Raw genomic sequence first — 20788 nt, 5'->3', positions numbered from 1 at the left:
TCCCTCTAGTGGCACAAAAGTGACCAGGGTCTGTGTCTGTGTTTAAACAAGGATGTCTCTCTCTCTTCCCATTCGCTACAGAAAGTCAGGATAAGCAATTATTTGGCCAGACTCCATTATATTCCACCCGGGGCGATCCAGGTGCCCCTCAGAACCCCAATGCCAAGGCCGTTGGTTCCCGGAGGATCCATTTCAATTGGCTACCACCTCCTGGCAAGCCATCTGGGTACAAGGTGAGGGGGCCAATTAGAGGAAGAGTGGGGGTCTAGGAATCAGGCTTTCTGTGCCAGTGGGGAAGACATTTGGAGGGCAACAACTCCTACACAGAATGGGAACATGCTTAGGCAGGAATAACCAGACAGAGTCCAGAGCTGTGACTAACTATTCCTAAACCTAGGTTGGATTTGTACTCCTGGATAATCAGCCCACCTTTTATCTTTGGTATTTATCCAACAGGGCAGATAGATGGTGTAGTGAATACAGCACTGAGCTGGGAATCAGACAGACTCATCTTCATGAATTCAAACCAAGCCTCAGATATTTCCTAGCTGCGTGACCTTGGGCAAGTCACTTAACCCTATTCACCTCAGTTTCCTCACTTGTCAAATGAGCTGGAGAAAAGGAAATGGTAAACCATTTCAGGATCTCTGCCAAGAAAACCCCAAATGGGGTCACAAAGAGTTAGACACAATTGAAACAACTCAGCAACCCTTATCTAAGATTACACACAGAGGTGACTGAGAGGCTGACATCTGACCTCTCTCAGGTTCAGTTTCTTCATCTGCCAAACAAAAACACTTTCAGAAAATAAAACAAGAGGCACTGTGATATAATGAGTAGAGGACTGGCCTTGGTGCTAAGAAGACCTGAGTTTGACTCATGCCTTGTCAAATGTACTCTAGGAAAATCATTTAGCCTTTCAATCCTCCCTGACAAATCTCTCAATCTGTAAATTATAGAGGGGTTGTGAATCTGCATCTATGGAAAGGGTTTTCATACAAACAAAAGAGGAAATGGATGAAATCACAGTAGCGAGCTGGTCTGGGACTCACAAATACTCAGATTTAATTCTCCTTGAAGATGACATGTATTGGCTGTATGAACTCAGCGATATCCCTTAACCTCTTAGTATCCCAGGCAATTATCTGAAACTATAAGTTGCAGAATTAATTTACCCTTTCACCAGAGCCATGTTGAGAGAATTTCTTCATTGGGAGTTCTCTACCTCCTTGAAATCACAGAACCATATAAAACCCCCCAAAAATGTGAAAAGCACTTTGAAAAGTAAAAATTGCCCCATAAATAAATACATGGAAAGACAGCTCAATCTAAAATCAAAAGTCTTGACTAAAACCTTGGCTTTCTACATTTATTAGGTGTCCCTGGGTCAAATTATTGTTCAGTCATTTCAGTAGTGTGTGACTATTTGTGACCCCATCTGGGGTTTTCTTGGCAAAAATTTGAGAGTGGTTTACCATTTCAAACTCCTCCAGCTCATTTTACAGATGATCAATAATCTTTTGACTATTCTAACTTGCTTTCGGTTGAATCTCTGAAGTGATAGCATATTGGTCCACATCTTTAAAGCCCTGACCTGTTTTCTCCTCCATTAGGAATGTGAATTCCTTGAAAGCATAGACTCTTTCGTTCTACCCCATTACTTAGCATAATAAATGTTTGATTGATTGACTGATGAGCTGTTCTTATGTTTGGATTTTCACAAGCCACTTTGCATGATAACCCAAGGGGTGGACCTTTTCCTTTTGACATCTTTCCCTGTGGATACAGGTAAAATACTGGATACAGGGTGACCCTGAATCAGAGGCCCGGTTCCTTGACTGCAAAGTGCCCTCAGTGGAGCTCACCAACCTCTACCCATACTGTGACTATGAGATGAAGGTCTGTGCCTGTGGGCCAATGGGTGAGGGGCCTTATAGCACCCTGGTGTCTTGCCGTACCAATGAAGAAGGTAAGTCTTTCCAAGACCTTCTGCCTCAAGGTTGTTCCTACTTTGTCTCTCTGGTCCCGAAGTAGGAAAAAGCCCTTTTATCAGGGGCAGCTAGGTGGCTCAGTGGATAGAGTCAGAAAGATTCATCTTCTTGAGTTCAAATCTGCCCAAGATACTTCTTAGTTGTGTGACCCTGAGCAAGTCACTTAACCCTATTTGCCTAGCCCTTGCCCTTCTTAGAGTTGTTACTAGGACAGAAAGTAAGGTTTAAAAAAAAGAAAAAAACACCTCTTATCCTTATCCCCATGGCTCATCTTCCTACTCTAGCCTCAGAAGTTCCCACTTTCCTTTTCTCATTCACCACATTCTCATGGCTCCTGACCCCTAGGGACTCCCACGCCTCATCCCACCTCTTACTACTTTCCCTGTGTCTCTTTACTCCTCACAGTCCCCAGTGAACCTGGACGCCTGGCCTTCAATGTTGTTTCCTCCACTGTCACCCAACTCAGCTGGGCTGAGCCAGCTGAGACCAATGGGGAGATCACCGCCTATGAGGTCTGCTACGGACTGGTCAATGAGGACAACAGTAAGGGCTCTGGGACCCCTTCCTGCCCCCATAAAAACCTGGGAATATAAGATTCCACTATCCAAAACACATTTGAGCATATGTAGAAGGGGACATCTCCATTGAACAGTGCCTAAGAGAGCGTAATAACAATAGTAGAGTTAACCTTATACTGCACAGAGGAGATGCTGGTACAATTAATCCCGACCGATAAGAATCCAGAAATTAGTGGGGTCAGAAAGAAGGTGGAATACATTCCCAGATTTTTTTTTCTTACACGTTTACAATACATTGGCTTTGCTTGGGCACACAACTGATAGGTACTGTTACACTAAACCACACTGAAGCAGGGAAGGGTGGAATTTTATAGTTGCTATGGATAATGTATCAAGGGAAAATTGAGCGTGATTGTAGAAAATCAAATGTACCCTGAATTTTGGATTTTAAGCAATCTTATTTAATTCTGTCTTCACATTCCTGATAGTCAGGCAGACAGACAGATAGATCAGATCGATAGATAGATATGGATAGAGATGGACAGACAGACTGGCAGATAGATATGGATGGAGATAGATAGACAGATGGAGATAGATGGATAAATGGATAGAGGGATGGATGGATGATGGATAGATAGATAGAAAGATGGAGAGATAAGATAGATGGACAGACAGATGATACATAGATAGATATGGATAGAGATAGATAGGGTAGACAGGCAGATGGATAGATGGATACATAGATAGACAAAAAGATACATAGACAGGACAGCTAGATAGACAGATGGACAGGTATAGATGGTTGGATAGATGGACACATAGATGATAAACAGAAAGATAGACAGATACAAATAGACCATCAGAACAAGCATTTATTAAGTTATTACTATGTACCTGGCATGATTCTAGGCACTGGGGGTACAAATACAAGCAAACAAGACGAGGGGTACATTGCTGTACCAGGGGAAATGGAAACCCAGAAAGCTGAGACGACTTTCTTGAGGTCACCCAGTGAGTCCATGCTGGGACTAAGACAAGATTCCGTGAAGCATGATGTCTTTTTCTTTTTTTTTTCCTCTTTCCCTTGCTCCAGAACCCATCGGGCCCATGAAGAAAGTGCTGGTGGATACACCGAAGAAGCGGACACTGTTGATTGAAAACCTTCGAGAGTCCCAGCCATATCGATATACAGTAAAGGCCCGCAATGGGGCAGGCTGGGGGCCAGAAAGAGAAGCCATCATCAATCTTGCCACCCAACCTAAACGGCCAATGTCCAGTGAGTATTGGGGGTAGGTGGGGAGGCCAAGAGGAATAGAAGGATAAATCCTAGCTCACTTCATCCCCTTCCCACCTCTAGTTCCCATCATCCCAGACATCCCCATCGTAGATGCCCAGGGAGGAGAAGACTATGACAGCTTCCTCATGTACAGCGATGATGTCCTGCGCTCCCCTGCCAGCAGCCAGAGACCCAGCGTCTCTGATGATACAGGTATATTGAGTTTGAAAGGCAAAAGCTGGGAGGGAGAAATCCTGACTGGGGACAACTCTGGGACAAAGGAAGGCAGGATTATTGCCAGAGAGAGGTAGTTGGAAGGAGAGTGCCCACTTTGTTTCAGAGCCCACTTTTTATCCACCCTTTCATCCATTATAAATTGTCCTGAGACCAGAGTATCCCATCAAGTAATGGATACTGGGCTACATGTATTTGAAAATATATAAAGTACACAATGTGACCTCAAAAGGCTGTTAGAAGCATCCCAGGAATTCACTCAGAGAGAGTGTCTGCCTATCTCAGAATCAGCTGTAACCAAAGCAGGTAGGCAAAGCAAAAAATCACTCTGCCTTAGCTGGCAGGAAAACAGGAAGCCAGTCCGGAGTTTCCTCTGGTTCCAACTGACCAAGAGACAGTTCTCTGGGCATAGGGGAAAGGGGTCAGGGGAGCCGAGCCTCAGTGATGGTAGCACCTAGGACAGCTGTTAGTGACATTGTGCCTCATCCCCCTCTCCCTCATATACATCTCTTTTTCTTCCTTTATCTTTCCCACCTTCCTCTTGTCCCTTCTCTCCTCTGCCTGTCAAGTGTGGCAGAAAGAGGGTTCATTCTTGGCACTGCCGCTAATTCAGTGTGACTTCCGAATGGAATCACCTCATCCCTCTGAGAAGGTTCCATCTCCTTTGCCCACCTCCCAAATTGCTGTGAAGCTCAGAGGAAATAATAGATGCAAAAGGATTTTGAAAAGTATGAACTGCTAATACCAATGTGCAATCCCACTCTCCATTTCCCTTGGCCTTATGGACATTGCTTAGCTTTAAGTGAAGGGGCTTGAGTCAAAGGAGGCTGCTAATCTGTTTTAAGAAATTGGGATTCAGAGCAGCTAGATGACTCAGTGGATAGTGTCAGGCCAAGAGGTCCTCTGTCTCAAGGCATTTCCTAGCTGTATGACCCTGGACAAGTCACTTAACCCTCATTGCCTAACTCTTAACCCTCTTCTGCCTTGGAACCAATACTCAGTAACAATTCTAAGACAAGGTAAGGGTTAGAGAGAGAGAGAGAGAGAGAGAGAGAGAGAGAGAGAGAGAGAGAGAATGGGGTTCACAATATCAAATAGTGATCCATTTATCCTCTCAGGGAGGGGGACAGGGAGGGAGAGAGGAAAAGGAAGAGGATTTGGAACCTAAAATATTTGAAAGCAAATGCCAAAAATTGTGTTTACATTTAATTGAGAAAGAATAAAACGGGGCTTCAGTGGTGAAGAGCTCTAGTTTAGGATATAAATGCAAGTCCAAACTGTACTAATAACTAGCAGTGTGACCTTGGCTATATAATTTTCCCTCCCTAGACCTGTTTCTTTCATCTATAAAATGAGGATGATATTTCTAAGGTCTCTGATAGTTTCAACACTCCAGACTCTGGTCCCAGCCTGATGCCTATTTCCCACAGAAGGAAACACACTCTCAATCCTACCTGCTTTTACCCTCCTCTTTTTCAGTCACTTTGGTGTTCTCCTTTGCTTTCTTCCTGTGACCTTTTCTCTTTCTATCAATAATTAGATGTAGAAACCCCTTCCACTTTCCTCTGAGTTTAGCTTGTTCCAGATGATGGGCAAATGGCTCAGATACCAACAATCCAGCTGCTTCAGGTAGTCCCAACCCTGCCCAGCGGCTACAGACCTATACCCACCCCAGGGGCAGTGCCAACCTGCCACCTTCATTGTTCCCAAGGCTCCGGGTGGAAGTTCGAGCCACTGCCAGGGGAGAACCTGAATTTCCGGCAGATCACGTGGCAGCTGCCCCCAGAATTCATCCCCCGCCTGTCCAGCAGCAGCGGGCTCTCTTCTGAGGCTGAGGGGCTCATCCTGTCCCAAGATGATAGCAACCCAGGAGGCAGCCTCCCCCGAAGGGGGACACCTCACCCCTCAGCAGGTGACTGAGGAAGCCCCTGCCCTGCTATCTGAGAGTCAGGCACACAGACTTTTGTTCCTTAAACAGCTTCCTCCCCCTTCCCCTGATACCATGCCCTGATGGACAAGTTGGCACAGCTGGCGATGCCCCCCCAATACACACCAAAGACAGGAATACACATGTACCCTGGCAAGAGAATGGCAATGGTGTTCGGGGTGTTGGGTAAGGCCACAAATGTGGCTCCCAAGTGGGGCTGAATCTTAAAAAGTCCCCAAATCAGCCTAAATCCTGGAGCTCTAAAGGCAGAGGCTGGCAAGTCGGGAAGTTGCTATCTTGGGAAGCAAGCATTCCCCTGATCCTTTTCTAGTCCTAAGGAACTGGAAGTGAAGGAAACCCTTCCTCCTGGGGCTTCTAGGAGTGATTCAGCAGATAGGGAAAGAATGCAACCTCAACTGGGCACCAAGGGAGTGGAATTTATGGGAAGTCAGATGCAAATCAAACCCCGTGGGCATCACAGAGACCTCAGGGGCCCATCTAGCAATCTGGTCAATCTGGGGTGGGAGGAGAGTTAGGTTCCTAGAGAAGTCTTCTGGCAATCAGATTCTCTACTTTCTCTACTTCCCAGCCCCTCAAAGGGAAGTCATTGTAACTGGATCTGAATCAGCTTTAGGGGTGGCATATGCTCTTTACCACCCAGGAGTTCAGCACCCTTTTCAACAAGGGCCTGGGGAAGAAGAAAAAAACCCTAATTCTGTCATATTATCTTTGGACCACCCCCATGCCTCTGGGCCAGACCTCTGGCCTACAGTTTCCTCCTCAGTAAATGAGGGGGTTAGACTAGATGACTTCTGATGCTTTCCTACCCCCAGACCTTGGGGGGCCTATGATTCTTTTATCTGTTCCTCCCCCAAGCAGAGCACTTAATGAATGGGAGGCTGGACTTCGCTTTTCCGGGCAGTGCTAACTCGCTGCACAGGATGACCACCACAACCTCTGCCTATGGCACCCACCTGAGCCCCCACCCACAACATCGGATCCTAAGCACTTCCTCCACTCTCACCCAAGATTACCACTCCCTGACCCGCACAGAGCACTCGGCCACCCTACCCAGAGACTTCTCTACCCTGGCATCCCTCTCTTCCTATGGTGAGGACCACTGATGGAGGTGGGGGAGACTTCGTGGCTGGGCCGGTGTATCCATTTTTCAGGTGACACTCGTTCTTAGGCCTTCCTGGTCTTCTGTTAATCCTGTCTTTCTAGATTTCCATAGGTTGGATCCAACAGCCCAATGCTGCCCCAACCTCTCACTCTCTCCTTTTCATCCATCATAGGCCTCCCTCCCATTCAGGAAGATGGAGGGAGCAGGTACTCTGGGGCCCAGGTATCTGAGCCCAAGGACCCAGTACAGGTGAAGGGTTTCCACTCCTACAGAGGCTTCCAGGACTCTGTAATCCTGGCCAGACCAGCAACACACATCTGGGGCCCAGGTAGAGCCTGTGATGGTCTGTTCCATATGGCCATGGCCTCCCTGCTCTCATCTCCACATCTGCTTGTCCTCATTATCTTTGTGATTATCATTGGCAGATTCCATGCTGGGCCCACTGGAGCTGCTAACTCCTTACCTCATCTGCCTGTGCTGATATTCTAATGACACTCAGATACCTCTTTCCTGGGCTGGAGGAAGATGCTTCTAAATACAGAAGGGGGAGGGAAGAGGGGTTTAAGACTAGTGGCTGTTTCACTATGGGAAAGTTGGTTAGAGGGAGGGGGCAGACCGGTTAATGGGGTCCAAGCAAATACAGATTCCTTTGGAAGGCATGCCATTGGGTGAATGAGCCACCCTGGACCAGTTGCTGGTGTAGGATCTAGTTAACTCACTTTCACGACCCTTACCCACCATGGCAGGAGGAAGGGGCACCAGGCCTTCCCTCAGAAGCCAACTCCAAGTTTATTCTCTTCTCCAGCCATTCTGTAGCTCTCTTCTTCCTCCCCAGAAACCCGTCTGCCCTCTGGAGTGCCCGACACCCCCACACGCTTGGTATTCTCCGCCCTGGGACCCACATCCCTGAAAGTGAGCTGGCAGGAGCCACAATGTGATCGAGCCCTGCAAGGCTACAGCATGGAGTACCAGCTGATGAGTGGAGGTAAGAGGTGTCCTCACAGGGACTGACCAGACTCCTAGAGCTACCAAGCAGGATGGACATTTTTTCATGCCAGGCCCTCAGGCTAGCTTCTGGGACTGATCTACAGGATGGGGTCTGGGAGGGTAGAGATTGGGGTGGTGGGCTTAATGGTCCCTACTCCTGATCAGTTTGTGCCATAAGTGACTGAGCAATGGCCTTCTGGAGGATTCCTCCTCAAGTTCAAGGAGGGCTGGAGTTTAGGAGGGGGAAGGTAAAATATCAATCCTTGGTAGTAAAATTCTGGACAACCTCAGTTGGAATGCTACAAGGATTCCTATATCCCTGAACTGATCGTTATTGAGATTCTGTAATTCCTCATAAGAATCTCACAGTATCAATAGCCCTGGAGAATGTATACCAAAAGGTAGAGATCAGTTCATAGTTATTTCCCGACCTGCCCCCAAGATGCCTTAATGAAGTAATCAGACACCCTTTGAACATCATGCTCTTTTCCTTTCACCATCATGCCCCAGAGATAAACATAGAAATGTTATTGGGAGAATTAAATGAATTCTCCATTTGCAAATTTCAGAAAAAGGTCTTTTAATATTCTCCAAATCATCCCTACTTGGCCCAACCTTCAGGGTCCTCCTTCTGGCCTTCCAGTCTTATTCTTTTCCTTTTCTTTTTTTGCATTTCAAAGGCTTTCACTGGGTCCAGCCCCATCCCACCCCCAGAAATTTCAACACACAAACCAACAGATAGGAATTTGGTCCCAGAAGGGCCTTTGGGTGCCATCTTTGAGACAGCATGTCACAAAGTGAATAGGAGAAAACATTCCACTGCTTGGCCTTGGCTCCCAAAGTATGGTGGTGACCTAACTCCCTTTGTTCATTCTGGCCCCAAGGTGAGCTAAAAAGGCTACACATTCACGACCCTCACCAGACCTCTGTAGTGGTGGAAGACCTCCTGCCTAATCACTCCTATATCTTCCGAGTACGGGCCCAGAGCCAGGATGGCTGGGGTCCAGAGCGTGAAGGCGTCATCACCATTGAGTCCCAGGTGCATCCTCAAAGCCCACTCAGTCCTCTGCCAGGTGAGACCCATCTCCCCCTTTTTGCTTGGGAAGCTAAACATCATGGGAGAGGGGCTCCCCTCATTTCCACACTTCCCTGACTCCTTTCTCAAACTTGGGCACAGTATCTGGCACATAATGGGCACTTAATGTTTACTGATTGAATCTCACCCCCATCCCCCTATTTTCTCAGGTTCGACCTTCACTCTGAGCACTCCCAGTGCCCCAGGCCCCTTGGTATTCACAGCCCTGAGTCCGGATTCCCTGCAGATGAGCTGGGAACGACCCCGGAGGCCCAAGGGGGAGATTCTGGGCTACCTGGTGACCTGCGAGATGGCCCAAGGAGGTAGTTACCCATGAGCGGGGGGACCTCGGCCTAATCCAGACCTAAAGTCTCTACAAGAAATAAGAGAGGGACCCTAGGACGTGGGAATAGGGTTGGGAAAGTTAAGAGAGGAACCGCCTGCAAAGTGAAGGAGTTCCTAAAGATGCTCTTGACCCCTATCTCCCTTCAGGTCCATCCACTACCTTCCAGGTAGATGGCGACAGCTTGGAGAACCGGCTGACAGTGCCAGGTCTGAGTGAGAATGTTCCTTACAAATTTAAGGTTCAGGCCAAGACAACACAAGGTTTTGGGCCAGAGCGTGAGGGCATCATCACCATTGAGCCTCAAGATGGAGGTAGGTCAAAGAGGCTCCCGTTTTGCCTCTCTTCTCTCCATGGAGCTCCTGACCTCCTAACATTCCCCGATGTCCCTGTCCCAGGTCCCTTTCCACGTCTGGGAGGACACGTGGGCCTTCAGCAGGAGACAGCCCAGCACCAGTTTCCTAGAGAGTACAGCAGCATCACCACAGCGACCCACTGCAGCATCACCAAGCCCTTCTTAGCAGGTGAGCCAGGGGGAGGCCACAAGCCAGAACCTCCTCAAACAGGCCCAGAGCTCTTGACCCCAATCCTGCTTCTCCTCCGCAGATGGACTGGCCTTGGACACCCAGCACCTCGAAATCGGTGGCTCCCTCACTCGGCGTCATGTGACCCAGGAATTTGTGAGCCGGACACTGACCTCGAGCTCTAGTGGGACCTTGACCAAGCAGGTGGACCGCCAGTTCTTTCAGACCTGAGCCCTCAGGAGCCAGCTCACAGAGTGGCCTACCTTCCCCAACCACCTTTTTTCTTCCCCTAATTCAGCATCTGTTGCTTCCTAGAAGGAGTGAGGGAATCATCACTCTTTGCCAACCCAACTCTGATGATCCCCAGGGTATAGGCTGGCTCCCTCTGGGGCTGGGGAATGGGGGGCAGAACGAGCATAGTCATGCTGCCCCAGAGGCCCGGCCTGTCCTCTAGCTCCAAGCCCAATCTGTAACCAAAGAGCTCAGGAAGGTCAGAGCATGCAGGAGGCCTCTAATCTTTGTCTTGCCAATTAATAATAAATGTTTTTGCTACCAATTGGTTCTTTATCTTCATGTCCAAGACCCAATGTTAGGCCAGGCCCCCTGGGAGTAAAGGGGCCTCTCCTGTCCCTGAAGCTGCTTTCCCAATGCACAACACTCAAAAGCTGCCACAATCTATTTGTGATTTAATGGCTTATGCCAGTAATTCCCAAAGTGGGCACCACCGCCCCCTGGTGGGTGCTTTGGAGATCCAGGGAAGTGGTGATGGCCACAGGTGCATTTATCTTTCCTATTAATTGCTATTAAAATTTTTTAAAAATTAATTTCCAGGGGCACTAAGTAATATTTTTTTCTGGAAAGGGGGCAATAGGCCAAAAAAGTATGGGAACCACTGGCTTATATAGACAGCTTCCCCCCAGCCACCACCATCCAGGTATGAGGTGTTCAGTGTGTTCTTCTCTCCATAATGGCCTTTCACAAAGGCTGTGCCTTGGCCCCATCGGCTGCTTTTGAGAGGTAGAAGGTGGCAGTCCCTTTGTAGTGTTCCTGTGGAAGAGAAAGGGCCTGAGTACCAGGGCCCAGGGTCCCTTTTCTCCACATCCCCTACCCGGGGATGGCTACTACTCACCTGAATGTGCTGCATGGTTCTGGTTGCCGCCTCTGTCTCCAGGAGGGTCACCGTACAGCCCCCAAAGCCGCCTCCAGTCATGCGACTGCCATAAACCCCAGGTACTGAGAGGGCCAGCGTCACCAACTGGTTCAGCTCTGGGCAGCTCACCTCAAAGTCATCCCTGCACAAGGCACAAGGTTCTGTGAGGTTTGGGGAAGCAGCCAGAAGAGCCCAGGCTCAGGGAGCACCCCTTAGGCTAGCTACAGCAGACGTACGCCCCCAGGCCTACCTAAGGGAGTTGTGGCTTTCTACCATGAGCTGGCCAAAGGCTTTGTAGTTACTCGAACTCAGAGCAGCTGCAGCCTCAGAAGTGCGATGGATCTCACCCACAACGTGCCTCGCCCTCCGATACTCCTCCTTGGTCAGCAGCTCCTTCCCAGCTAAGAAGAAACCAGTATCAGCAATGCCTGACATGCTAAGGGGTAGGTTGGGGTACCCTGAGGGAGAAGAGTGTGGCCACAGAATAAAAGAGATAGCCTGTGGCTGAGTGTTATCACTCTAGAAAAGGTCTAAGAATTACCTTTTTTGATAGTAAGAGATAGTCAAGTCAGGAGGTGAGCTAAAGATTGCTAAATAATATCTCTCTCTCTCTCTCTCTCTCTCTCTCTCTCTCTCTCTCTCTCTCTCTCTCTCTCTCTCTCTCTCTTTCTTTCCCTCCCCTCCTTCCTTCCCCTTCTCTCTCTCCTCCCTCTTCCCCTTCTCTATCTCTCTCTCTTAAACACAACGTCCTGAGTGCTACTCCTATTACCCCACTCATTTCCAAGACAATATTTACAGATCCCTTACCCTCTAGACCTTTCATATCTAACTCCCGCAAGCTCTTCTTGCCCAGTGCCTTGGCAGCTGCTTCACACTGCCGTCGCCGGATAGGGTACTCGGTGGAACCCAATGAGTGACGGACGTTGGAATTGGTGATGAGCACAGCTACCCCTGGGTCTGACATGGGCACAGGGCATTTCTCTAGGGTCCTGGGGAGAGAGAAAAGAATAAGGGTCTGCATCTCATGTCATTTGATGGGTGCTATCCACCCCCAGAGGCCCAGGAAGAAAAAGTCACCCTTGTGCCCTTTCTGGACTGGGTGAGAACACCAGGATGAGAGAAGCAGCAAGGAGACCAGGAATAGAGTAGAGAAGAGGAACAAAGTCCCTGACCTGCAATCAATGAGCAGTGCGTGGCCCTTCTGCCCAAACAGTGAGATGATCTGGTCCATGATGCCACAGGGCACCCCTGCAAAGCTGTTCTCTGCCCGCTGACACACCTGGGCACGCACGATTGCTGCCCCAGAGTCTATGGTACATAGGTGGGGTGTAGTGGGAGGACTGTAATGGGAAGTTGAGTGCAAGGGGGCAAGGAAGGAGGTTGCCCTTGGGGTCTTGTTTAGTGTTGGGCCAAGGTGGAAGGATGTAAGGGGAAGACTTATTTCCAAAGTATGTGTATGGGGGTGGGGGGAGAGGATTCAGGGAAAGATTCCCAACCCAGGGCAGGGAGGCTGGGGCCTGGACAAGTTACCTGGGCAAAGCTGCTGCAAGAAGGTATAAGTTGCCACTTCCAGGGACGCGGAACTGGACAGCCCACCCCCGAGAGGCAGTGAGTTGGCCACCACCACACTGAAGCCTGGGATGGGACCAGTGACTAGAAAGAAAATTAGGGAGCTGAGAAATGAGGTCCTGGGTCAAAGAGGTCAAAAGTGAGACCTACTTAGGAAGTAGCGGTGGCTGGCCCGTAAAAGGATGCCTGTGGTCTACATCCCTAAAGGATAGAGGGACCCAATATCTAGGAAGGTTACCCCCACCAGGCCAAGATACCAATTCCTCCCAATCAACTCTTATCCAGCAGTTCCTGGAAAATATAGTCGTTGTCCAGAGGAACTCCTCTCCTCCTTCCTCCCAACCCCATACCTGGATAATGTTGTATCACCCCCTTCATGTAGTTGGCCCAACATGGTACCCCAGGTTCCAAAGGCTGCTCTGCAGTGGGCACTGGGAACTCTACCCGCCTTGGCTCATCAGCATGCTCTGAGGTTGTTATGAGACAGATGAGGCCATCAGACCGTGGAATTCCTACCAGCACTGTCACCAGCTCCAGAGCCTGACGAGAGAGGAAGAATATAAAGGCCTTACCCTGTGGTATCCATCAGGACCTTCCCAAACATTTAAAACTTGGAAGTAGCAAGGACAGACAATCTCCAGAGCCCAGGCCTTGGACTCCCCTTCCCTCCAAAACTATTCTCAGTTCCCTGGACTCTGAAATGGAAGCTGATCTCTATAGCTACCTAGGAAGGGCTGGGGGAAAGGGGTCCCAGAAAAATTGTTAGCACAGAACTGACAGTGGGGGTTCTAATATCTCCCCACCCCCCACCCCTGGGTCTTCAGGGATGAGGCCAACTACTACAATAAACACAGGCCTGGACTCTGCCCCATGAAGCAGAGCTCCCAGCACCAAGTAGAGGAGAAGAGGTCACAGGGAGAACACAGCAGCAAAGGGGCCCAGAACTCTTAAATGGGAAGAGTAATCCAGAGATGGACTCTCTAACCTTGAACCTCCCCACCTACCTATTTAAACAGCAATGAGATAGCAGAATGGCCTTGGATGGCAGAGATTTCCTAGGTTGTGCCATAACTATATCTGGGACTTGGATAAAAGAGGGGAAACATACACACTAGAAACTCTCTCAGGTCCCTTTCAAGCTTAATTTTTTTTTTACCGGTCCTTTTTCAGGTAAGAGAAAAGAGCCACCGGAAAAGTTCTCAAGTTTCTTTCAGCTTTCAATTTTCATAGTCTATTCTATAGAAGTACCTCTAGAGGGGGCAGCTAGGTGGTCAGTGGATTGAGAGCCAGGCCCAGGGACAGGAGGACCTGGGTTCAAATTTGGCCTCAGACACTTCCCAGCTGTGTGACCCTGGACAAGTCACTTGACCCCTATTGCCTACCCTTACCACTCTTCTGCCTAGGAGCCAATACACAGCATTGACTCCAAGACAGAAGTTAAGGGTTAAAAAAAGAAGTACCTCTAGGGTGTCTGCCATGGGATTTCGCCTTACCCTCTCCAAAACGAGCCTCGGGATTTTGAAAACTGCTACCTGTAAGGCCTTGAGCAAGCAATCCAATGAAATGCACTCACTGAAAGCCTGGGGGAAAGCGGGGCAGCAGCAGCCACGCACACACTTTATCTCAGCAAATTTCTATTTTCCCCCGTGACTCTTCCTTCTTCCTTTCCACTAACAGGGGGAAAAGTCACGACGGTAAACCGGCTCTACTACTCGCCCATGTGGCTTTCCCCCTGCCACTCCCGCCACGTACAAGGAGCAAGTGTTCCCTCGCAAAAAAAAAAGCGCATTCCCTCGCACGAAGAACTCATTCCTTCGTACAAGGAGCAAGTGTTCCCCTGCAGAAGGAGGGAATTCCCTTGCACAAGGAGCGTTTTCCCTCGCTACAGTAAAATGGACGCGTCAGTTTCCCTTAAAAAAGACCTTAACCTAGGGGCGGGGAGGTCTGTGAAGTTCTACCCTCCCACCCCCGAGCTTCGGGTCCCTCACCATGGGCAGCACCAGGCCCTCGTTGTAGTCCGTGTGCTCCCCGATTAGGTTGACCCGGCCAGGCGCAGACACGGCCACTGTGGGCTCGGACCCGAACTCCTTCTGGAAGACCTTCCGAGCCTTCTCCAACAGCTCATGGACTTCTGGTACCCGGGAAGCAGACATAGCGCTTGCTGTCCTCCCTGCGCCAAGCTCTAGACTGAGAGTAGAGCCAAGGCCTCCCTAATCACGCCTGTATATGCTCTGGGGCGGAGCCTCGAACTGGCTGCTCCGTATCCAGCACGAGCCGGCCCAGCTCCGGACGAGTCAACCCCTCCGGAAACGTTCCAACGTCCGAACCCTTCCAATACTGCACCGGGCAGGCGCCTCACGCTCCTCCCCCAATCGAATTCCGCTTTGAGTCTCCCAGTGGGGCATCGGGCGAACGTGCGTGCGGTCGTGTGCGTGCATACGCGCGTGGAACTGGGCTGCAGTGGTGCAGGATGGGTTCCTGTCATCGTAGCTTATATCTAGAACTAGAAGGGATCATCTAGACCAATTCCCGCATTTTGCAGAGGATACTGAAGCCCAGAGAAGTTAAAGCCCCGAGCTTGCCTCCTTTTGCCCTAAAACACCCCGAGGCTGCTTTTGCCAACGTTGGGTGGCGGTGGAGGCGGGATTGTCTGGCGTCCTCTGCTGAGAGGAGAAGGTGCCCGGGGGGAAAAAGGCGAACCTTGGGACTGCATGAGTGGGAGGGAACCGCTGCTGGACTCCCCGAAAGGCAGGAAAGTGGGCTTTGCTTCCCCGGAGACGTGCAAAGTGCCGTTAACGAATAAAATCGGTACAGTTAAAGATACGAAGGAAAATTGTCAATGGAGATGGAAGTCATCTATAATAAGGGTCTGGATATCTGTAATATACAGGGTGTTCCAAAAATCTTCCTATATATAATAACAAGTATAAAGGATTCACTGTATGTCTGTGATATACAGCGGATCCCCAAAGCCATCCTATACATTAATACAAGTATAAAAGGTATACTATCAGTGATAGGATGTCCTAAAAGTCTTAGTATAATTTTAAGCTTAAAACTATACATATATATATACACATATAAATAAATGAATAAATGTGTGTGTATAGGTATATGTATATGTGTGTATATATCTATATATATATATATATATATATATATATATATATATATATATTTTAAACCCTTACCTTCCACTGGTAAGGACTAAGCAATGGGGGTCACACACCTGGAAAGTGTCTGAGTTCACATTTGAACCCAGGACCTCCCGTCTCTAGGCCTGGCTTTCAATCCACTGAGCTACCCAGCTGCCCCCAAAACTATTTTTTTTTTAAATTAAAACTGTATATCAACACAAGTATAAAAGATGCAGGGCATATCCATGATATACAGGGTGTCCCAAAAAGTCATCCTATATAATAACACCGGTACAAAAGTTGTACTGCAAACTGCTAATATACAGGGTGGCCCAAAATTCTTAGTGCAGTTTTAAACTTAAAGCTGCACTAAGACTTTTGGAATATTTCATATTCCAAATTATATGCACATATACATATGTGTATATCTACATATGTATCTATAAATATAAATCTATATAAATATAAACACATACATGTATTTATATATTTAGTTTTTATATGTTTATAGAAACTATATAGAAATATACAAGATAAATAGGAACAATATAGATATAGATAACTATATATAGGAACATACACTCCCATATGTATATATATTGGAACTATATATAGGATATATTTAAGAATACAAAATCTCTACATATGTGATTTATATTATCTATTATTAATATTAAATACAAAAACCAAGAGGGTCCCTACCTTTAAAAAGCATTTGAATGGGAGAAATCATACAAAGGGAGTAGTGACCAAAGAGTGAACCTTGATCAAAAAGTTACAGTTATTGTTGGAATTGGATGCAGATCAAAGCACTGTTTTTCACATTAGTTTATGGGGGTTTTTGAGGGGAAAGGGTTGGTTTTCTATGAGTATTCTCTTTTGGGTGGGAATAGTCAAATATTAAGTATCCTTATTTGTCTTAGTAGCTTCTCCCATTGCATTAACGTTCTATCCCAGGAAGTCCAGCTCTTGGTTTGACCTTTTCCTTTTATATACATAGTAGTTGACCCTTCCTTGATACCCCAACTCTGTCTACAGCCTCTTTGCAGCCTGTCTATGCATGCTTGCTGTACCAAGTTCTGCAGAGGTTATAAAAGACCCCCAAGTTCTGTCACTCTTTGGAGAATCATCTCATGGGGTTCTCCCAGAGATACTGTTCCCAGAGTACCAGAGCCCTTGACTTTGTGTGGTTTTTAGGAGGGTACCTCTGGGTGGTGGCCAAATATTGAACACTTATCTCTTTCCTGATTAAAAACTTGTTTTTTGCTGACTACTTTAGCAGTTCTGTGTTTTTCCAAATTTACGCTATCCATCTCATCCATCTCTCTCTCTGTCTCTCTGTCTCTCTCTGTCTCTCTGTGTTTCTCTCTCTGTCTCTCTGTGTTTCTCTGTCTGTCTGTCTGTCTGTCTGTCTGTCTGTCTCTCTCTCTCTCTCTCTCCTCATTTTTTAGTTATTTTACAGTTGAGGAGTCAGGTTAAGTGATTTGCCCAGGGTTACAAAGCAAGTAAATGATTGAGACTGGATTTAAACTCAGGTCTTCCTGATTCCAGACCCAGTTCTTAATTGAATGCACCGCTCAGCTTTTGAAGAAAGGGGGTAAATGAGGAGGAAAGTGAACTGACCAGAAAGAAGTAAAGTGAGGCATAGCTGGGACTTTTCAGAAATATTAATCTGGGAGAAAGAGTCAAGCGAACTAGGTACCAGGACAGTTTATGGCCAGAAAATAGGGAGGTAATGGTGGAATTGCTTGTCAACTACATGAGTGGGGAGGGAAGAGAGGAGGGAGACATCATGAATCATGTAACCTTGGAAAACTTATGTGTAAATTTGTCACTGGAATAAAACAAAGAAAATTTTAAAAAGAAAATAGGGAAGTAAGTGTTGATGAGATTCTCTCCCTTTCTCTCTAGCAAAAAACTAGCTTTTTTTTTCTTTTTAAAGAAAATATTAGATTTAGGGAGACCCTGCCCCAGGTCCTCTGACATTTCCCCAATAAGCTTTGGGGAAAATCTTTCCCCACTATAAGTGACCAATAATGTAGAAAGGCTATAGATGGACACGGTGTTGATTGGCTTTAGCTTCAGGTAGAATTCCTCTGCTTCCCTGCCAATGGAGCACCCTCTCTTTCCGTGGGTACTAGGTCAGGGCTTGCCTGGGCTCCCTCTGAGGGGTAGACCCCCTGAGAGTCTATCACCTACTTTGAAACTCCTGTTAGGTGTAATTCATTCCAAAGGACTGATGGTGAATCTTGCCACTCACTTCTTGACAGAGAGGGAATGATTCAAGATAGAAAAATAAGACATAAAATTTTCATACATAGCCAGTGAAGGTATTGTTAATCTGGAAAAGCACAGAACCACCAATGCAGTTACAAAGAACATATCTTTAATCAGGACAAGGGAAGCAATACTTTCATGGCCACCACACAGTCACGCACCAACAAGGCAACACTGCACTAAGCTAAGCTCTGAGATCTCAGAACAAAGTCTCTGGGAAAATGCAGCACAAACGGGAATTTCCATCAAAGTGAAAAACTTGGGAATATAGGAATTTTAGGGAATATAGGAAAGGAAGGACCACCCAATGACTTACAAGGAGGCTAGGGAAAGAGAATTCTAGGAGAGTTGGCCTACTTTTAATGAGAGAAATTTGGAAGATAAAACGGGTACTTAAGATTTACCTATGCCTGATAATCCTATCTTGCATGAGATCTGTGGGTACTAGAAGGTTTATTGTTCAATCTAGGTGATCCTGGAGTACATAAGGGTTTCCTAAAACCAGGTTGTCAGTATTTATTTTGCTAGTTTATGCTCATTTTAAAATTTAATTTAATTCCCCCCATTGCATGTAAAAATAGTTTCTAACATCTTGTTTTTTTCCATTAATTTTTAATTTTTTTAGTTACATGTAGAAACAATTTGACAATCATTTTTTGACATTTTAGATTTCAGATTTTCTTCCTCCTTCCCCTCCACCCTCCTTGAGGCAGTGGATAATCTGATATAGGTTATACCTGCATATCTGGTTATTTTTGGTAAGCAATCTCATATGGCTTTTACATAGATTATGCCTATTTGTTAAAAGCACTTGTTTTGCTTTCTATTTTTTTCCCTGTGAGAGTAGGTAGAGGGTTAGGGAAACAAGAAAAAAAGGGGAAGAAAGATAAGAGTCATTGAGGCATCTTTTGAAAAATGAACAGAAATATACAAAAATACTTGTAGTGACTCTTTTGTGTTGGCAAATTGTAGTGGTGCCTATCAGTTGGGGAATGGCTGAGCAAATTATGGTTTATGAATGTGTAATGGAATACTAAAATGTTGTAAGAAATAAAGGGGACCATTATGCAATGATCAATTGCGATTCTAGAGTAAGAATGATGTCCAATACCTGGGACTAAATATGCAGAATGAAATGCCTGTTCTTTGGGATTAGGCCTACATCAGATTTTTTTTGTTTGTTTGTCTATGGGTATTTGTCAAAAGGGCTTTATTTGGTTTGTTTTGGGGTTGTTTTTTTTTTAAATAAATAATTAATTAATTAAGGATATTTTTCCATGGTTACATGATTCATGTTCTTCCTCTCCCCTCTTCCCACCCCTCTCCAGTAGCCAGTTAGCAATTTCACTGGGTTTTACATGTGTCATTGATCAAGACCTATTTCCATATTATTGATATTTGCACTAGGGTGATCCTTTAGAGTCTACATCCCCAATTATATTCCCATTGACCCATGTGATCAAGCAGTTATTTTTCTTCTGTGTTTCTTCTCCCACAGTTCTTTCTCTGGATATGGCTAGTGTTCTTTCTCATAAATTGGAGGTGTTTTGTAATGAGAGGGGTATATGTGATGGAAATAAATACTTGGTAATTTTTTTAAAAGGTTTAATTTTTTTAAACACATGGAAGATAAGGATGGTCAGAAAGAAGCACAGACATGCAGGACAGCTTTGAAATTTATCAATTGAATTTATATGCTTAAAAAGAAAAGCAAGCTATACAAAATAAAGACCTGTAGTTCCACGTATAATCTGACTTGTTTTCTTTGATGATTGCCAAATTCATAATAAAAAGAATAAACAAAGATATAAGATACTCTGAGCACAGCTTTTGCCAATATTTGCTTGAATCCTGGAATACAGCTGCAGGGGCAGCTGGCAGCTAGGGAACACAGTGGATAGAGCGCCAGTTGGGAAGACCTGGGTTCAAATATGACCTCAGATACTTCTTAGCTGTGTGACCCTGGGCAAGCCACTTAACCCCAATTGCCTAGTCCTTGCTGCTGTTCTGTCTCAGAACTGATACAAAGACAGAAGGTAAGGATTATTAAAAATATATTTTAACATGTAGTAACGCATTATAATAATATTATAAATATGGTTAACATGGAATCTAGAAACCTCCCACTTGTAGCCTAGTGAGATCCGATGAACCCCAAGTTTTAGGACTAGCTTGTAACTTGGAGACCCCAAAGCTTGTCCTAGTTCACTGTTCCTCTGAGAATCTACCCTGAAGGGAATCTCAGACTATCAGTTTCAGACTGAATAATGGACCCTAAGGCAAATGACAATCCCAGTTAGGTGGGGCTAAGCAAATGCTAAGAACTCTTTTTGTCTTAGATTGTCTCCCTCCAAGTATCAGAGACCCTTTCCCTAGAAGATCTCTACCTGGCCAGGGACCATCCTTTAGGCGTCCTTTGTAAGTAGCCCCTTCCCTTACACCCTAGCCTCTAGTTGTGATTCCTTTCTCTAGCTTGATTGTATCCTGTTAGTATAGTTTGAACACCCCCTTTTCCTTGTAGCTATGGTAATGTCAATCAGTCATATTTCCCCAAAAGTATATAAGTTCCCCAAATCATTGTGTTCCTTGGAGTTGTCATCTAGGGGGTGTCACTCCCAGGGATAATGTCCCCAAAGCCCCCGGACTCTGAGTAAAGA

At 46.4% G+C, this 20788-nt stretch overlaps 2 protein-coding genes across 2 annotated transcripts in view; one reads left to right on the top strand and one right to left on the bottom strand.

Annotated features, from left to right (window-relative positions):
* Positions 1-10554, top strand: part of ITGB4 (integrin subunit beta 4) — a 58830-nt gene extending 48276 nt beyond the window's left edge. The window contains exons 28-40 of the mRNA XM_044671672.1: positions 82-233; positions 1789-1969; positions 2397-2534; positions 3603-3785; positions 3867-3998; positions 5731-5931; positions 6826-7056; positions 7905-8054; positions 8941-9129; positions 9302-9457; positions 9624-9788; positions 9873-9998; positions 10081-10554. Coding sequence (XP_044527607.1) covers positions 82-233; positions 1789-1969; positions 2397-2534; positions 3603-3785; positions 3867-3998; positions 5731-5931; positions 6826-7056; positions 7905-8054; positions 8941-9129; positions 9302-9457; positions 9624-9788; positions 9873-9998; positions 10081-10229 — 2153 coding nt within the window. The 3' untranslated portion in view covers positions 10230-10554. The remainder of the gene's footprint in view (positions 1-81; positions 234-1788; positions 1970-2396; positions 2535-3602; positions 3786-3866; positions 3999-5730; positions 5932-6825; positions 7057-7904; positions 8055-8940; positions 9130-9301; positions 9458-9623; positions 9789-9872; positions 9999-10080) is intronic.
* A 269-nt stretch (positions 10555-10823) lies between these two features.
* Positions 10824-14900, bottom strand: GALK1 (galactokinase 1). Its single transcript, XM_044673492.1, has 8 exons — positions 14706-14900; positions 13068-13257; positions 12679-12801; positions 12321-12456; positions 11956-12137; positions 11399-11549; positions 11128-11290; positions 10824-11045 (listed from the first exon to the last, which is right to left on the bottom strand). The coding sequence occupies exons 1-8, from the start codon at positions 14868-14870 to the stop codon at positions 10974-10976; spliced, it is 1182 nt and encodes a 393-aa protein (XP_044529427.1). The 5' UTR covers positions 14871-14900; the 3' UTR covers positions 10824-10973.
* Between the last annotated feature and the right edge of the window lie 5888 nt (positions 14901-20788).

The sequence above is a fragment of the Gracilinanus agilis genome, chromosome 4 (genome assembly GCF_016433145.1).
Source record: "Gracilinanus agilis isolate LMUSP501 chromosome 4, AgileGrace, whole genome shotgun sequence".
NCBI classification, from domain to species: Eukaryota; Metazoa; Chordata; class Mammalia; order Didelphimorphia; family Didelphidae; genus Gracilinanus; species Gracilinanus agilis.
Note: the sequence above shows the minus strand (reverse complement) of the source record. Positions and strands in the feature narration are given on the sequence as shown.